At 45.7% G+C, this 19,885-nt stretch overlaps 1 protein-coding gene across 5 annotated transcripts in view; it reads right to left on the bottom strand.

Annotated features, from left to right (window-relative positions):
* MACROH2A1 (macroH2A.1 histone) overlaps window positions 1-19,885 on the bottom strand; it is a 73,171-nt gene that overhangs the window by 11,743 nt on the left and 41,543 nt on the right. For 2 of the 5 annotated variants that reach the window (XM_080804749.1, XM_080804750.1), the window contains exons 5-6: window positions 12,377-12,487; window positions 5,094-5,193 (exon numbers count right to left, since the gene is read on the bottom strand). In XM_080804749.1, the coding sequence (XP_080660875.1) occupies window positions 5,094-5,193; window positions 12,377-12,487 (211 nt within the window). Of the gene's footprint in view, window positions 1-3,101; window positions 3,193-5,093; window positions 5,194-12,376; window positions 12,488-19,885 lie in introns of all 5 variants that reach the window. The other 3 variants (XM_080804751.1, XM_080804753.1, XM_080804752.1) reach the window with 3 other exon arrangements.

Here is a 19,885-nt window from a genome sequence, read left to right as displayed (position 1 = left end):
GGGGGTGTGAATGCATATGACCAGCAGGCCATCACCACCACCCCACCCCCCAGGGCACTCTCAGATGTCCAGGAGAAGGGAGAGATTAGCAGGTGGGATGCTGGGGAGGGAGCCACCATCCCTCATTAGCTAAGATGATAGCCTCACGCCTGCGCCGGTCTTGGAAAGCAGTCACGGATGCTTTAAATGTCAGAGGAATCAGGAAGGAAAATACATCCACTCCAAAGGCTTCCATCCACTGGCTGCTGGCTGTGACAGCTGCTGCGCATTTCTGACCAAGACCAGCATCACAGAAGGTGGAGGAACAGGCATGAGGGAGCAGGGTCGGGCCTCACAGTCCCTTCTACCCAGCAGGAAGTGCAGGCTCTGAGAATACCCCCTGGGGAGTGAGGCCGAATTAGGGGATCACTCAGAAGATCATGCACCGGAGAAAAAGGAATCTTTAAGTCTGAATCTGCTGGGTCCCCAACACTGCTGCCCACTGCACCTGGTCTGGCCTTCCCTGTTGACCTGTTCTCCAGCTCCAGGGAGGGAAAACAAAGCTGCTCCTTGCTATGTTAGGTCTGCATTCTCTATCAGACATACTCTTTGGGGGAAAACTGAGAAATTTGGAAGGTAAAATAAAATCCGTACTATATTCAAACTAACAACTCCTTTCTAAAGCATATGGTATTAAGAAAATGGGCTGATGTATTATTAAAGGTGCTTTATCTTAGGAAGAGCGTTTACTTTAAAATTTTTACTTGTAATTAAATCTGGCTTTAATTAGAAGTGAAACTTGCAAGTTAAAAATACACTCAATGCAATTCCCAAACTTAAAGATTGAAAACCCTAGGTTGCAGGCAATCACCGCGGTCAGGACCGGACCCCTACACACACATAGGTATGCACATGTTCATGTAGACACACGTGTACTTTTTAACAAGAAACAGGCCCATTTCAAGTGTATTGTCAACACTCATCATGGAAGACTCTTGCTTTTTAGGCTCCACTTCAGGGTTAATCGTAGTAAAGCAATTGGCTTCTTTGCCCCCAAGCATAAACATGTGTTACTCCCATGAGAACAAGAACATTATTTCATGCTCAGAAAGCAGGCATAAGTATCAGTGTTCAAAACAGCCTAAGCAAAAATTTAGGCTTGGACAAATGTCAGGCTAAGCCTGTGGTCTATTTCACTGTTAGAAAGAACTGTGATGGGTAAGAGTTAATCACGGGGCTAAGCATTCCTGCACTGGCATTCCTTCTTCCAGCAGTCTCGGGTCTCAGGAATTCACACCCAGGGGGAGAAATGGAGCGACCATGTCCTAGCTTCTGCTTTTCCCCTCTCACACATCAAAGTGGGAGCTGGCACCAATTGAGACCATGGATGAATCTGGTTTGTCATTATTTTTGGAAATGTCAAAGGTAGACGGGTTCAGTACTAGTCTGGACTGGTTCACTAGAAATAGCACAGAGGTGGGCTTTGGAAGACCTGGGTTCTGGCACAGTCATTTGGGGTCCTCCTCAGCCAGTAAAGCTGTCTGGACCTGGTGAGGTGCCTGCCAGCTGTGACAGCATTCACGAGCGATGTGCCACATGACCTTGGCTGAGCTCTGGGGGCCAGGTGACGGACAGGTCACCGAGGCTAATAGTGCCTCCCCTGCCCATCTCAGTGGGCTGAGGGGCAAGTACCTCACAGGGCAAAGTATTAGCACGGTCACGGTTCTAAGGAGACCAGTTGTGATCACGGTTCTAGAAGGACTAGGTTCCTTGCCTGTTACCCCAGAACTGGCTCCTGCCCCCCATCTCAAAGCCTCCAGCTGTACCTCTGGGCATTGTGAATCCTGCTGACCACACACTTTCCACAGCAAAGAAAGTCCCTTTTCCTTCTCCTTGGGACTGGGAGAAATACTTTTGCACTGGAAGCTTGCTCATTTCCATCTCACCCCAAGTCCTGGACGGCAGGGTGAACCCAGGTCTCAGTCACTCCTGGCAGAAAGATAAGCTCTTCTCTTTACTGTTTATTTTCCTCCAAATAAGTACTTCCCTCCCATCAAGTTTTCATTTGGTTTAGAAAAGGAGTATCTCTCTCTTAAGCTGCCTGACTTAGGAGCTCTTAAACTCCTCCAACATCTTGTGAAAGTGGAGTTTATTTTAATTGCCTGCAGCCTGATTTCATTTTGGCCTGGAGGCCTTGGTGAATCCCGACTTCCCGGCCAGTGTGTCTTTTCCATCCATGTCCCAGATCCAAAATGCCCAGGAGAGTAATCAGCCCAAATCACAGTGGCTAGGGCACACCGGGAACGGCAGGCTTTGCTCGTGACGCTAAACAGAGCTGGACAGCCTCAGACTGCTAACACTGTTTGCACTTCAGTGTCTGGGACGCTCAGGAAAACCCCCGGAGCCTCGGCCTGCAGGCTGACTGCACTTTTGCCCTGTATTAGAAAGGGCACTGCTTTAGGAAGTGGTGTTCAAATCTACTGCCAGCATGCTGTGCTCTGCTCGGGACAGGCACAGCTAGCTACTGGCCAAATCCTAGGTGCATGTGAGGGTGAGACCAGACAGGAAGCACCCATCATAGGGCAGGCACAGACCCAGGTGCCTCTCATCGTGATCACTCTTTCATCAGTAGGGAAACTGAGGCACTGAGGACTTAAGTTCCTTGCCCAGCCCTCCTAACCAGGAAATGGCAAGGCTGGGATTTAAGCCCCTTCCACCTAGCTCTAACCCTGTGCCTTCCTGCCAAAACACCCAGATGCCCGGACCTCACCGAAGTAGACTTGGCAGCCGCTTGGCCCATACCCCTGGCAGCTGAAATCCAGGGTGAACCCAGTCTCCAACAAAGCTGCGCCTCGTGAAGCAAATGCGGAAAGGACGCTGCTGAACCAGTTTCCAAACCAGAAGTGTGCCCATCTGTCTGGGAGCTGCGGGAGGCACCCTGGCGGATAGCTAGCTGTCGATTTCTCGTGGTCTCAGCCCAGGGACAGGAGACCTCGGGAAGGTCAGGACGGCTGGAAGTGTGAAATGAATGCAGCCCTGCATAGCTGTCAAAGGATCAAGCTGTCTGCGGCGGCCGACTGACCATGCACACACACACTCGGCAGCACCCGGCTAGGCATTACCTACTTCACCACCGGTGTAGAAGTCAGTGTTTGTCGGGTGAACGACAGCATCACTGTCGATCGAGGCAATGTCAGCCTGTACAACTTGCAACTATAACAGGTAAACAAATGTATATCAACTGTGTTGGACCGAGACCCACGCACAGGCACATTTACTAAGGCCCAATGGCAGGGCTGGCCTACCTGGTCGATTCCAACATATGAGCCCAAGGGGCAATCAGTCCACGAAGTGTGCGCACATGTGGATGGGGGTGAGGAAGAGGAGGAGGAGGAGGAGGAATATCAAATGTGACATGTTTAAATTAAACATTTGAATGACATGTCCAAAAAAAGAGAAACACACACATGAGATCATTTCCAAAGATTAAAAGAAAGAACAAAACAACGAATGCCCCATTTCACTTCGCAAAAGCCTCTAAAACTGGCACCCCATTGAGAAGACTACTAAAAACATGGCATCTGTTTTTAAAAAAATGTGGACTATCAGGCCAACCACAATGACAAGTTTCTCCATTTTGTTGGCAGCAACATTCAGCGCTGGGGTTTTAGTCTTAGGGCATGCATCGTTCTGTCTGCCTTCGAGGGCCATCTCTTGAAAACCAAGAAAACAGTATGTGTGCATAGAAAATTGCCTTTATCTTCCCCCTCAATGGGTAAAAATATTTTTTCAGGTCTGCCATTTATTCTAGCCAATCTTATTTTCATGTATTTTACATATAAAAGCATACTTTAGGGGGCGCCTGGGTGGCTCAGTGGGTTAAGCCTCTGCCTTCGGCTCAGGTCATGATCCCAGGGTCCTGGGATCGAGCCCCACATCGGGCTCTCTGCTTGGCAGGGAGCCTGCTTCCCCCTCTCTCTGCCTGCCTCTCTGTCTACTTGTGATCTGTTTCTCCCTGTCAAATAAACAAAATCTTAAAAAAAAAACAAAACATACTTTAGGTGTGATCCCTGCCTTTTCTAGTTTATGGCCCCCCCTTTTTTTTTTTCAAAGAAAATATCTGCATGAAGAAAGTATATGGGTGGAAAATGAGATTGGGCAGGACATTCTTGTGTCCCTGTTCTCATGTTTCCAGCCCACAATTATATCTGGTTTGTGAGGATTGGGCCCAGGCTCTAGAATGAGCATCTCTGCCAGTAAGAGATGCTGCTACCTGATACAGGTGGCCAAAGGTGGAAACGAAAGGCTTCGAAGACATACCTAGGTCAGCATCAGGCAAGAGGCTGCCTCAGTGGGCATTAGCTCATCTGCTGCGCCTGGCAAGGCTCACAGCTAGGAGGACAGGAGCCTTCACTGAGCTCCTGAGCAGACAGTTCCTCTGTACAAACATCAAGCCACAGACTGGGACACCTGAGCAGTACCTCTTCCCTTGCCCTGAGCTGGGCAGACACCATGGCTCTGGGGTCCTCTGTAGGAACTCCCTCAGAGTGTTCAATATTATCCTCTAATCAAATAATTCACAAAGTTGGCATGCAGTCATATACTGTTTTCGGTCATAGGAAACGCTGAATAGGTGGTAAATTTGGGGGAAACCAATTTGCTGGTGGATTAAAGCCAATGATGAACCGATGTAGTTTAATTGGCTCTTCAAGTACGTCTAAGCTTTGTCATTTCTAATTAAGGCTTAAATGGAGAAACTATCATTTTGTAGCAACCTGAGATTTTTCAGTTCTAAAAAAAAAACAAACACATTTTTAAAAAATCCCTCCCAGGTAACCAGCAGTCAGTATGATCATTATGGAAGAGAATTTAGATAGCAGTATATTGACCAACCAGGGGAAAGTAGCCAATTGCACTTAATGAAACACCATCAGATCATTTCCATTTGAAATGGCTTGGCGTGAGTAAACATTCAGGGTTTACCCTCAAATGTCCCTCTTGGATTTGGGAATTTGGCTTGCCCCCCTGAAGTTTGAGAAGATAAAAAGCCTAAATTCTGGGCTCCATAACTTTTCATCTGACAGCTGGCGGTGCCAAACCCCATCCCCAATTACCTAGGTCATCTTTAAGGTCAATGTCAGCATTGGTAGGATTGATTATGGCCTCCACCTCAAAGCCGGCTAAATTACTGATTTCACTGTGAATAAGGTTCAGCTGAAAAGAAAAGCATGAGGTGGGAAATAACAGGACAGCCGGGAAGTCACAGAGAAGTGAGCCTTGGGATACAGATGGAGGGCAGGGGACACTCCAGCTGCCTTGGGTGCAGAGGGGAATGGGGAGTCGCTGGCTAAAACGAATCCGTTTCAGACAAGACTCGAGTGCTGCTCAGGATGCTGGAAGGAAGCAAGCTAGGCTGAGGGTCCAGGACCTGCTGGGTGAGGCTTGGGGCAAAAGGGAGGCATAAGCCATGTGGACTGGTAGATCCACTTCCCTTTGAAGAAACAAAGTAACAGCAGCTATCAGGACCCAGAATCAGAGTGTTCACTGCCAGGCATGGGAGGGCAGTGTATGTGACCTCCTCTTTGAGCCCCGGGATGGTACACAAGTCCTCGCTGGTTTGGGAAAGCCCTAGGAGCTCTGCCATTCTCCTCCAAGTGGTCATGGGTCTTTCAGGGTGTCCCCCTCACCCTGCCTCCTGGCTGGCCAGCTCCCCTGCCCTGCTCAGAGGTGGCCAAGAGCGAGATGGTCCATGGCTTAGTAACATCTAATTTTACGTGCCTATTAGTCACGTAATACCGAAGTTCTGGTCAAGGACAGGACGAGAAAGAGCTGCTCTCCAGCGAGACGGTGGCCCTTCAAGAGTTGCACTTTGCTGAGCCCCTCTGGGTCAAGGATTTCCTCTAGTTTCATGAGCACAAAACCAACTGGCTTTTTTTTTGAAGAGCCACTGAATGGGTTCCCTCCTCACAGATACCCCATTGCTATAGGAACCCTCTGGCTGAAGAGAAGCCCTGAATTCTAGATTCAGCTGTCAGAAGGGGAAGAGGACTTAGCTGGCCCAGGACTACTGTCCAGGGTCCTACTCTCTCCCTTCCTATTCTTACATACCAGTGCCTGAAGCAAAGTGCGCTCGCTCACTTGCTCTGTCTCTCTCTCTAACGATGCTTATCTTTCAGTGACATGAATTCCCCTCAGCCGCAGCAAAGAGCGGTGCCTAAGCAGCCCCCAGAGGAGCCGGCGCCTGGGATCAACTGTGCCCAGGGCTGGATGAGCATCCTGCAGCCACAGGGCCCAGCAGGGCAGGAGCTGAGGCACACACTCGGACGAGAGGGCCATATGCAGACGCTTGGCAGGGAGGCTCCTGGCAACTTGGCTTCAAGGCACTGAATTGCTGGGGCCAAATGTTTTGTTGAAAACAAAACCAAACAGAAAACCTAACACTCTCTAAGCACCAGAAATATAAACCCACATTTCTCATTCCCAGAAGCACTCAGTAGATTCTTTAAAAAAAAAAAAAAAAAAAATGGACCCACTTAAGCCAAAACTCATCCTCTTTGAGAAAGCACTTGGGGAAATAAATCTGGTCCTACACTGGGCTGGGGAAAGACTCAGCCAGGCCCTGCCACAGGGCAGTCGGCGCCCTTTCTAGTTAGGCCTGGAAGGTGGAAGAGGAACAGGTTTTCTCCACAGGGACTTCCTGGAGTCTGGGGGTTTATGGGACTGCCAAGTTCCCCAAAGCTGGAGGAAGCCCACTGGTGGGGGGGATCTCACAGAGCACAGCTGTCTGCACTACAGGCTCTGGGGCTGGGACAGAGGCAGAGAAGAGACCAGCATCAGGGTGAGGGGGCTAAGTGCTGTGTTCAGGGAGAAGGGGTGTAGGTGGGCACAGACAGAAGGGGGAGGGGGTGCTCCAGGAAGGCAAGTGAATGGTCAGGATTCAGGATAAGATAGAGGGTTTGATCATGATGTAAGTATTGCATCTTTGCATCTAACTTTAAGCAAATGCTGTTTACAAAAACTCAAGCTAATATTCCCTGCCTCCCACCCAAAAAAAACCCACCCCAAAATCCTACACTATGAAGTAGCAGGAGGTTGTTGAGGATGAAGGGAAAGGAGAAAAAAGGGAAAGCAACACTTGACTTGGTGTGGTATGGAGGAGTATACTTGAAAAGGATCTATGAGTTTGCTTTCCTGTTTGTTTAAAAATATGTATGTTCAAATCCCTAAAATTCACACTATTTTTTCCCAACGGTATAGATGCTTCTGAACTTAATTTGTAAGCGCCTCATTGGAAAACCAGCTATTTCCATGGGCTCTGATTCAGCTAGCAGAGAAGACCCCAGAAGACTATCTCTGACTCTGCAGAAGGGGATCTCTGGAGAAACTTGGGGGGTAGGTGGAGAGGGGGTGGCAGGGAGCTTCCGAACAAATTCCATGGAGAATTCCCAGTTCCCTCTGGACTCCTCACCTTCCTGACAAGAGGGGCCCCACTCTTGGAAGTCCAGACCGCTGAACCGCAGGGAGCGACTACCACCAGCCAGGAGAACTCGCGGCTAACAAGAGTACTGTCTCACTCTTCCCTACGCCTGACTCTTGCTTTTCTGCCTATGCTGGGCACCAGGCTCAGCACTAGTCCAGGCTGAGGGTCTGAGCCGCAGAACAGTTTTGTTGCGGTTAAATATATTGAAGTATTCGTTAAAAACCACCTCTGGACTATAAAGCATGTGTTTGGGGTGGGGGGATTACTGTGTATGTCTGCGAGAGGAAGGGGTGGGGAGGGGAAAGGACAAGCTGGGGCAGGCACTCTGGAAAGACAAATGGGTAACCAGCTTGGCTTGGGCAGGCAGGCCCATGGACAGAAGCCAACAGTGAAATGGTCAAGAACAAAGGCCACAGCTCCCATGGACAGGAGAAGAAACCCCGTGAGCATGACATACAAATAGGCCATGCGTGCAGCGGTCTGACAAGGATCCTGTGGTCTGGTGGCTATGCACAAATCAGCCTGGTAGGACCAGGAAAGATGGCCTGTCCTAGGAAGTCCCATCCCCTCCTCCCCTAGGGACAAGATCTCTGCACAACTGTGCATATTCTCGTATTAACTCTGATTCTCTGAGAGGTAGGGGCTGGGGAGGAGTGTCACTGATGATTTCAGAATTTGAATAAGGTCACTACTCCTTTGTCTCATCACTGGAAATTATGGAAAAATAAGTTTTAATCCACAGTATGGGGAATTTAAAATATCCGAAGATTACTGGCCACTGTTCAGAGTGACCAAGGGGGACTTCCAGTTACAGAGCAGGAGAGGGTCCTATGTGAATGTGGGACTAAGAAGGGGACTTAGCCCAAGTCCTGCAAAACCCTTCCACTTCTGGGCCCTGATTACTCTCCACTGGCTCTACTACAGCCAGTGTACACCTCTATTATGCCCACACCTTCCCTCTACTGCTTATGTCCATGTCAGTCCTTGTTCTCTACTCATGACTGAACTCATTACTAGTAGCTCCTAGAAGGCAGAGTGTGGCTGACTCTTAGCCCCAAGTGCCACACAATGCCTGAGATGGTGCTCAGGTTGCTACAGACACAAACAGAATTGGACTTGAATGTCAAGCCTCCCAACAACTCTGAGGTGAAATGGCCATCTCCCTTCTCTTAAAGTAGGGCTAACAGAAATGCCAGAGCTCAGGACCTGGGCCCTTGGCCTGGCTTGGACCTGAGGTGGCTCAGGGCCAACCTGGCCTTCTGGAAGGGAAGGCTGGCCCCCACCACTCACGGCAGGTCAGGAGGTGGCCTGCCAGTGATAGGGAAGGAGCCATGGCTTAGAACTACTAGACAGACATGTGGGCTATGCCTTGACATGACCTACTTGGCTACAGGAACCCTGTTTTTTTCATATATATTGTTAAAAACTCAATTTTAGGAAATGAAGGTATTTGATAAACAGTATCTGAGTGACACGTTGGATCTAGCCTATAATTTTCAATTTTGGTGTCTCTCATGGCCTCATGATGGGCAAGGAAGAGAGAAGACTGACCAGCTGTATTTTCTTGTGCTAGCCTACAAAATGTCACTCTCATCCTGTCCCCAAAGTCCATTTCAACCAAGGTAGATGGAAAGGGTGAGGTGTTCCACAGAATTGTTTGTAGCCCCTGATGGAGAACCACGTTTTCTCCGTGGCCCACGCCTGCCCTGCCTCTGGGATGAAGGGGTTTCTTTATCCGTGCTCTGCGGCCTACCCTGCACACATCCCCAGCTTCAGGTCTCCCAAAGGCCTCAGGTCTGGAGGTGGCATCTAGTGCGTCTCTGGCTAGAGCCTGTCACACAAAGACAAGGACACAGGCAGGCCCTGCTGGAGGCCCAGGAGCTGAGCCAGCACTGTTTAGCCATAGGGTAGAAAGAGAGCGTTGACCCCACTGCTGCTTTCATCACTCCCTCTCTCCTGACACTGTTCCAGCCCCTGCGAGTCAGGTGTATGTGTCTGGGAGGGAGAACACCCATGGTACCCTGCCCCCCGCCTTCAGTGGCCTACGGGGCTGTGGCTCTGATCCTAATGGTCTGGGGGGCCTGGAGACTCACTCGTAGCCTCCTCATGCTGCCTTCCCTACTCCTTCAAATAATAATGACCCTTCCAAGAAAGCCTTACATCATTTACTGCCACTGACCCAGATTTCTAGAAGTATACCCTGGAAGAATTTTTTTTTGGCAATAAAACCGTCAGTTTTTAAATCTCTGAAAGGAAGCTGTGAATCTCTGTTGAACCACAAAGCAAAAACATTTGGTGGATTCAGATTCACAGAACTGTCTCCTTTTTAAAAACAACTCAGCAACAATGTGTGTGAACATTGGGTAAAAGCAGAGTCACGAGAACGATTACTCCTATGATTTGATCATCAACAATAACAAGATCCCAGCTTCCTCAGCCCTGGGCTGGCTTCTCCTGCGAGTAGCTTAGCAACCGGGCCTGGCAGGGCCATGCAGGGCACCCTATCACCTTTCTCTACTGTCGCTTGCTTGCAAGAGTCAAGCCTCGGTTTCACTGTCACAGATGGGAAAACAAGATTCAAAGAATACTGGGCACTCTATGGTCTCCGTTCTGGGGTACCCTTCTTAGGACATTTCCAAAAGTCTAAGTCAAAACTGTCGTCTGTAAGAATGACATTTTAAAATGTGCTTTGTGGGAAAAGTCACGTCAGTTTTAGGACTCTTACCCCTTTCACATTATATGCCATGACTTTCATCCCATGGTAACAGCCAATCAAGGGCCAGAAAGTACTGCTTGCAAATAACACTCTCCACAACCAACACTAGCTGCACGTCACCCTCATGGGCCCAGGGTTCCAGGAAGGGCTGCCGGCACACTGCTGATGCTGGGGCCCAGGCTGACCCGAAGTGCCACCTTATTCTGCAATGCCACATTTGGGGAGAAGAGCATGTGCGGTCCTGGATTTGGGGGTGCCCTGTTCTGGATGTGTGGATCTCAGGTCATTAATCTGGAAGCACACTAACGTGGGGTGCAGGCTTCTGGGAGCTTGGTGCCCGTTTTCCCTGCTGACCTCTGACTGTGGGACGTGGGAAAGCCGGTGGGTGGTCTTTCTAGGTCTGCACTCTGCTCCCTCTCTGACAGTGGGCCATTCTACCCTGGGTTCAGCTCAACCCGTCCTCTCAGATCTCCCTTCCAAAGCCAGGACATCAGTAATGGGCACATGAGTTTCTCAGTCAAGTCTCCTCTTCCATTTTCCTGTTCTTAAAGAACACTAAAGGACCCCCATCCACCGTAAGTTATTAGAGAGTATCAGTACTTCTCTAGAGCTGTCTGGTCCCGCCGCCCCGGAATGGAGTACCGTCAGTATTTGTGGACACTGGCGTGGCTGAGTGTGGCTATTCTGGAAATACCTGACTTCATCCAGTCAGGCGGTGTGAGGAGGTCTGAGAGGAGGCTGGCTTCGGAGTGGCTGGCAGGAGGCAGCAAGAACCACAGAGGGAAGGGAGAGGCCAGGGTCGGGGCACCCAAAGGTGGGGTGGACGAAAGGGTAAGGGATGGTGGGGACGGCGGGAGGGACTGAACGGCTCTACCGGCACGGCAGGCTTGCCAGCCCAGCAGACGGTCTACACTGGGGATCTAAAGCACGCCGGAGTGCCTCCTGAGCAGCACCAAACCCCAGCAAGTGGGACGACGGTTCACGTTAATGTCCAATATATGACCCAAAGGACACATTAAAGGGTGTGAAAGCAGACCCAGGTGGTTGCCTTCACTGCTGAGTTGAAATTTTTAAAATAAATAAAAAATATCTTAAACGAAAACTTGCAAAGCCCCAGACCTTAAGATGATAAGCGCTGCTGCTTTTTTTTTCCTTTGAAAAATGCATACAAAATACAGATAATGGTTATAAAATGTCAGCGGCGATGGTTATTTGCTGGAACACAGGGTCCACCACCGGAAATGCATCATGAGAGCCTGAGTGCAATCAGGACAGGAAGGAGGGGGGAGGGGAGGAGGAGCACTTGCAAGGCAGGAGCAGGAGGGCTGTGTCACTTGAGATGCGAAAGAAAATTGACAGTGAGGTTGTAAAAATGATGCAGCTTCAGAACCAAACTGTTAGCCACAAAGCAATTTACATGGAAGGTCAAATTCATGCCTTTCATTTTCTTTCATGAAGGATTAAAAAAATTAAGAGAAGTGGAATTCCCTCTCTCTCCACCCCCCCTTTTTTGGGTGTTAATAGAGAAATATTAATTAACTCTTACTCTCAGGTCTTAAAAGCCTTTGCATCATTTTTATTTTCAACAAAAGTGAATCATCTTTTACAAAACCATGGCGTCCTGGCAAAGCTGCATCACTGGGATGGCTGAAAATACAGTGCCCACGGTTAAAACAAACAAAAGATTGGCTTGAGGAAAGTCGAGAGGTGGCTCAGTGTCCCGTTACCTAAGGACGTCTAGAAACAATCCCGCCCTATCAGAGGCTCTGCCTGCAGGGCCCTCCACAGCGAGCGAGGGAGCCAGCGGGCTGCCTGCTAGACCTTTCCTTTTCCAAGACCCAGCTTTGACTTCAGGCTGTTTTTCTGGCCAGAGCTACATGACCCATTTATCCCACATTAGCAGCTCTTTCCACAGACTAACCCCAGGCTGTCACTGTCCCCCCGCCCCCACTCCCACCATAGGAGCGGCCTTCCCTCTTTTTAGCCCTATCTCCTCTTACCACCCTGGAAACAGTCTCCCCCAGCGCTCCCGCCGAGGCCCTCCCTGAGACCATCCCGCAAGTCCCCGCCGCCCGCTCTTCCACCCACACCCACCAGGCCAGGAGTGGCCTCCGGGAATCCCCGGGCCTTCCTGCAGCAGAGGTGGCCTCCACCTGACTGTCCCAGGGCCGCGAGCCGACTGAGGCCGCATGTCTGCCTACCTTCTGTCCGAGGAAGAGGCTCTTCGTGGAGAGGACCGTGAAGCCATCGGCCGGCGTACCCTCGGTGGTGCTATCAGCACTGGCGGCCTTGCTGACTTCCCCCTGCTTCTTCTTGCACAAATACAAGAGTCATTGTGAGGCTCCACAGGCAGATACCCAAGGAATCTGGGCTTCTCTAACAGGGAGGTGGCTCCCGGGCCCTGCCCATCATCCTGCAGAAAACAGGCAACTACAGCACCACCAGTTTCTGGCCTTTCTCAAAGTAGGAGCCGCAGGCTCTATGAAGTCCAGGAGTTCTACCAAGAGTAGTTTCATCCCTTTGTAATCTCAAAATACTGCTACTTAAAGGCACAACTGTATTGCAGAGTGGTAATCTACAACAATTACTTTCATTAAATTAGACCAATTAAAAGTCTCTTAAGTAAGGGTCTTCCCTTTCTAGATGAGTACACACTGTGCAAGTCTGAGGGGGAAAAGCAAACTGTTTCTGATCATGAGTTCTCAAAGAGCCAAATGTCAGACCGAGGACCATAACTCTCTACCCTTCCCCAGCCCAGGAGGTAAGACACTCCCTGACTGTCCTTTGAGAAACCAGCTGTGGAGAAGGATCCCTGAGGTGGGTGTTGGTGAGCCCTGCTGTCCCCGGGGACTCCCTGCCCTCCTGGTGGGCACAGCTATCAGCATGCTCATGGGCCCCTTCCCCATCCCAACTAGACTCAAGTATGTATACCCTGGGGTTCCAAAGAGCTATGTTGCAAGCTACATTGTCCCCAGAGGTTTAATTTCAAGACCCTCAACTTTCTAATGGACTTTTCCTGAAACTCACAGGCCCTGAGTGATATGCACTTGTGACAGAAGTCTCACGCCCCATCTCCTTGTACCACCCACCCTGGTCTCACTTCCCATTACTGGCCTGGCAGCCCCACACCCCCAGGAGTAGGGATACACGGCTTTACAGAGTCTTTCATGCATTTCTGTTAAGTAGGAGGACAGTATTAGAAATGGGTATTTTGTCTCACTGGGGGATGTCCGCCTTCAGATATATCATAGACTGAGGTTGGTGGGAACCATAGTAGTTTGTGTTTAGACACTCCACCTTTTCCCTTCCCCCCAGTTACTATCAAAAAGTACATCACTCGGGGCGCCTGGGTGGCTCAGTGGTTTAAAGCCTCTGCTTTCAGCTCAGGTCATGATCCCAGGGTCCTGGGATCAAGCCCCACATCGGGCTCTCCGCTCAGCGGGGAGCCTGCTTCCCCCTCTCTCTCTGCCTTCCTTTCTGCCTACTTGTGATCTCTCTGTGTCAAATAAATAAATAAAATCTTTAAAAAAAAAAAAAAGTACATCACTCTTGTGGGGATGCTCCCGTGCGAGCAAACCAAGAAGGCAGAGGCTGAGAGGTATTCCAGATGGCCTTCCTAAAGGAAGGCTCTGGACCCGCCAACTCAGGGCAAAGTCTGTGCCTATTTAGGGATTCACATTCATTCACATATTAACATTTTTGCTTACACTGAAAAAATAGTCTAGTTTTATGGTCTGCTTTAACAAGAAGGGCTGCTTTAATATTTAAGGTCTACGGCCGAGCTGGAATGTGTTCTATGAATTCAGCGAGCTAAATCTAAAGCTCCAAGGTTTGGACATAAATGCTGAGACAAAAGGCATTTTATCAAGAAACAGGGCATTAACAAATCTATGTTAAAATGATCAGCATTCTGGTTGTCCTAATTCTTTTCAGCATACCAGATCTGACCAGTGAAAGGGAACCCAAGAGTGCAAGGTATAACCTACAGGGACATTGTAAGTCTTAGTAAGCCTTTGTTGATATACTTTCCAGGAAACAAGAAAGGGAAAGGCTGGATGACAAATGCTTTCACTACTCAGATGTTTCTAATTCTGTGCTTTCACCAAAATGGGAGAAATACCAAACTGACTGAACAGCTGAGAGACCATTAAAGAAAAGGCCGATGGACCTCACAGTAATGGACCACGGCCAGTTTCTTAGTTGTGACCAGTGTACCGGGGCGATGGAAGATGTTACGATGGGGAATGTGGTAAGGGGTATCGAGGAACTCTTTGTACTGTCTCTGTAACTTTTCTGTCAATCTAAAACAACTGTAAAATGAAACATGCATTAAAACGAATTGATGACAGATTACTAGGTGACTGTTGGCACTTAAGAGCTCAGAGGACTAAGTGATGTTGCTTTAACAGAATCTTTTCCATTCCCACTTACTTTTGGTGAACAAGACGTTCCCAGTACTTATGCCTGTAAATTTACAAATATGGGATGCTGAACACTGCCTCATTTTTTTTGTTTTTTCTTTAATAGAATTTTTTTAAAGATTTTATTTATTTGTTTGACAGATAGAGAGAGATCACAAGTAGGCAGAGAGGCAGGCGGGGCGGGGGGGGGGGGGAGCAGGCTCCCTGCCAAGTAGAGAGCCCGATGCGGGACTCGATCCCAGGACCCTGAGATCATGACCTGAGCTGAAGGCAGAGGCTTAACCCACTGAGCCACCCAGGCGCCCCGTTTTAACAGTAAGTCACTACCTTATGAACTTGAGTTAATTGTAAAAATGCTATCTCGATCTCCATCCATCCCATAGATGGGATACAGTTCCCAAGATACAGTATCCATAGATACAGTTCCAAGAATATTTTCTCCTTAATAGTTATTAAATTTGTAAACTATTTATTGGTTTGATCAACTGTATGTTAATAAGTGTGATAACTGTCCAATCCTGTAAAATCCGTAACATTTAGTCCCTTTATGATCACAAGAAATTTTTTCCAAGAACATTTAAATTTATATACATTATTTTTGTTGGGAAGATCCAATACAATATCACCACCAGCATTAAATGTGTGGCATTAGGATAAAATTTTGTGGGACAAGTGAAAGGGACATATAGGCTCAGGGAGAAAAGTGATGTGAATTTTCTTCTTGTTAAGAAAGAGCTTGTCTACATATTTTTTAAAATGATGATGGTATTCCAAATCAATGCAGTGTTTCGATTTCTTTGGATACATTTAAATGAGTGATGAAACAATTTTTATACAAATTCTAAATGTGTGAGACACAAAGATTTTCAAAATTCTTCTAAGAGGTAGGCAAGCAAAAAAGTTTGAGAATCACTGCTCTACCCAGTGAATACCATGCATACAGGAGGTGTTCAATAAATGCTTGGGAATGGGATGCAGTTTTTAAGTAGGTAAGGATTTAGTGCTTATGCCCAAAAACACTTCGACTTTTTTTTAAAGGTAGAATAGCCTTAACTAACAGAATTTCAAGCATTTAACAATTGAAGCTGGTTGTATTGGAAGAAGGGGGCTGCGACAGCTTCCCTGTGCCCCTGGTACAAGTCAGCAGCTGCCTATGAAGCCAAGCTATAAGGCTTAGCCTGTGTTGTTTATTACTGGAAATTTTCAGCAATGACTCATTTGATCATGGCCTCCTCCATTAAAGCTGATGCCCACACTGTAAACTGGTAGGACCACTATGAAAAACAGTATGAAGCTTCCTCAAACATTTAAAAAAGTAGAATCCAAATGATCCAGCAGTTCCACTTCTAGGAATATAACCAAATGAAACAAAAAACACTATGTCAAAGAGGTAACTGCACCTCATGACCCCAGCAGCCTTATTTATGACAGCCAACACAAAGAAACAATCTATGTGTCCACAGACAGATGAATGGATAAAGAACTGTGGAAACATTCAGCCATAAAAAATCAGTAAATCCTGACAGGAAACCCACAGAGATCCAAAAAAGATGAACCTAAAGAGAGCCACGGCAAGACACATTATAATTAAAATGTCAAAAATTAAAGAAAAGGAGAGAATCTTAAAAGCAGCAAGAGAAAAACAACTTGTTACGTACAAGGGAACTCCCATTAGACTATCAGCAGATTTTTCAGCAGAAATTTTCAGGCCACAAGAGAGTGGCACAATATATTTGAAGTACTGAAAGTAAAAAAACTTCCAAACAAGAATATTCTACCTGGCAAAAGTGTTCTTTGAAATTGAGAGAGAAACGTTTTTCCAGACACACAAAAAGCCAAAGGCTTCTAAACTGACCATACTAGAAATGTTAAAGGGACTTGTTTACGCTAAAAAGAAAGAGTGCTATTTAGTAATAGGAAAACATATGAAAGTGTAACTCTCACTAGTAAAGGTAAGTGTATACTAAAGGTAGTGACTTAATCCCTTATAAAGCTAATGTGAAGGTTAAAAGACAAAGGTGGAATAAAAATTAGTACAATAATTAATTAATGGACACATGAGATTAAAAGACAAAGTGTGACACCAATAACATGAGGGGAAGGTAAAAATGCAGAGTTTTAGAATGTGTTCAAACTTGCACTATCAACTTGAAACAGACTGTGAATAGGTTGTTATAAATCAGCCTCACAAATTGAATTAACAATACATTAAAAGGATCATTACCATGATCAGGTGGGATTTATTCTGGGGATGTAATGGTAGTAAAATAACCATCAGAGTGATACACTATATTAACAGATGAAGGATAAAAAGCATATGATCACTCCAACAAATGCAGAAAAAGCTTGTGACAAAATTCAACATCCATTTATGATAAAAAGCTCTCAAAAACTGGGTATAGAAAGAACATAACTAAATATAATAAAGGCCATAAATGTCAACCCAAAAGCTAACATCATACGCATTAGTAAAAAGTTCAAAGTGTTTCCTCTAAGATCATGAACAACACAACAATACCCATTCTTGCCACTTTTATTCAATACAGTATTAGAAGTCCTAGCCAGAGCAATTAGGCAAGAAAAAGAAATAAAAGGCATCAAAATCAGAAGGGAAGTAAAGCTGTCACTATTTGCAAACAGCATGATATTATAAATACATAACCCTAAAGACTCCTCCGAAAACCTGTTAGAATAAATGAATTCAATAAAGTTGCTGGATATCAGATTAATACATAGAAATCTGTTGCATTTGTACATGCTAATAACAAGTTGTAAGAGAGAAATTAAGAAAACAATCCCATCCACAATGGCACCAAAGAAATAAAATGCTTAGGAATTTAGACAAAAAGGCAAAAAACTACACATTGATAACTATATATAGTACACTGAAAACTATAATACATTAATGAAAGAAACTAAAGAAGACACAAATAAATGGAGAGAGCTCCTTTGCTCATGGATTGGAAAGATTAAAATTGTAAAAATGTCCAGACCAACCAAAGCAATCTAAAGATTCAATATAATCTCTATCAAAATTCCAATGGCATTTCTCAAGGATCCAGAACATTCCTAAGGTTTATATGACATCACAAGAGACTCTGAAAGCCAAAGCAATACTGGCAAAAAACGGAGAAAGCATCATGCTCCCTGATTTCAAATTATAATACAAAGATATAATAATCCAAACAGTATAGTATCAACATGAAAACAGACACATAGACCAATGGAACAGAACGGAGAGCCCAGAAATGAACCCGCATATATATTATCAATTCCTGACAAAAGAGCTAAGAATATACAATGGGGGAAAGAACAGTCTCTTCAATTAAATGGTGTTGGGAAAATGGGACAGCCATATGCAAATGAATAAAGCTGTAGCAACATTCTACATCTTATACAAAAATTAACTTCAAATGGATTACACATATGAACGTAAGTGCTGAACCCAGAAACTCCTAGGAAACAGATGGACCTTGTTATTGGTCTTGGTAATGATTTTTTGGATATGGTATCACAAAAAGGCAAAAAAAGCAAAATAAATAGTGGGACTACACCAAACTGAAAAAATTCTGCAGAGCAAAGGAACCATCAACAAAATGAAAAGTCAACCTTTAGAGAAACTTGCAAATCATATACAGACAGTCCCTGAGATCCAATGATTTGACTTTGAATTTTTCAGCTTTCCAGTGGTGTAAAAACTACACACACATCAGCAGAAACCATATTTAAGTTTAAATTTTGATATTTTCCCTAGGATAGCAAAGTGTGGTACTATACTCTCTAGTGATGCTAGGCAGCAAGAGCTAGTCACAGCGCCCAGTCAGCCACACAACCATGAGGATGAATGACTAATATAAAACCATTCTGTACCCACAGAATCATTCTGTTTTTCACTTTCAGTACAGGATTGAATAAATTACTTGAAATATTCCACACTTTCTTACAAAATAGATGAAATGGCTTTGTGTGAGATGATTTTGTCCAACAGTAAGCAAATTAGTGTTCTCAGCACATTTACAGTAGGCTAGGCTAAGCTATGATGTTTGGTAGGTCAGGTGTATTAAATGTTGTTTTCAACTTAACAATATTTTCAACTTACAGTGGGTTTACCAGGACACAACCCAATCATAAGGCAAAGATGATCTATATCTGATAAGGGGTTAATATTTAAAATATATAAAGAACTCATACAACTCAATAGCAAAAGGAAAAATTTCTTGATTAAAAAGTGGTCAGAAGAGAGAAGGGCAGAAGGTATATTGGAGCAAATTATAATAGAGAATTTCCCTAATATGGCAAAGGGAACAAGCATCAAAATCCAGTAGGCAGAGAGAACTCCCCCTCAAAATCAATAAAAATAGGTCCACACTTCATCATCTAATAATAACACTTAAAATCTTAGCGAAAAAGAGAAAATCCTGAAAGCTGCTTGGGACAAGAGGTCTATAACATACAATGGTAGAAATACTAGATTGGCAGCAGCCTTATCCACAGAGACCTGGCAGGCCAGACAGGACTGGCATGATATATTCAGAGCACTAAACAAGAAAAATACGCAGTCAAGAATACTACACCCAGCTAGGCTTTCATTGAAAATGGAAGGAGAGATAAAAAGCTTCCAGAACAAACAAAAATTAAAAGAATTTGCAAACACCAAACCAGCCCTACAGGAAATATTGAAAGGGGTCCTCTAAGCAAAGAGAAAGCCTAAAAGCAACAGATCAGAAAGGAATAGAGACAATATACAGTAACAGTCACTTTATAGGCAATACAGTGGCACTAAATTCATACCTTTCAATAGTTACCCTGAATGTAAGTGGGCTAAATGCCCCAATCAAAAGACACAGGGTATCAGAATGGATTAAAAACACAAAACCCACCAATATGCTGTCTACAAGAAACTCATTTTAGACGCAAAGACACCTCCAGATTTAAAGTGAGGGGGTGGATTTACCATGCTAATGGACATCAAAAGAAAGCTTGGGTGGCAATCCTTATATCAGATACATTAGATTTTAAGCTAAAGACTATAATAAGAGATGAGGAAGGACACTATATCATACTTAAAGGATCTGTCCAACAATAAGATCTAACAATTATAAATATCTATGCCCCTAGCATGGGAGCAGTCAGTTATATAAATCAATTAATAACAAAATCAAAGAAACACATCAACAATAATACAATTATAGTAGGGAACTTTAACACACCCTCACTGAAATGGACAGATCATCTAAGCAAAAGATCAAGGAAATAAAGGCTTTAAATGACACACTGGAAAAGAAGGAC

The sequence above is a fragment of the Martes martes genome (genome assembly GCF_963455335.1).
Source record: "Martes martes genome assembly, chromosome: 5".
Classification (NCBI taxonomy): Eukaryota; Metazoa; Chordata; class Mammalia; order Carnivora; family Mustelidae; genus Martes; species Martes martes.
This window is presented reverse-complemented; position numbering and strand designations above follow the sequence as displayed.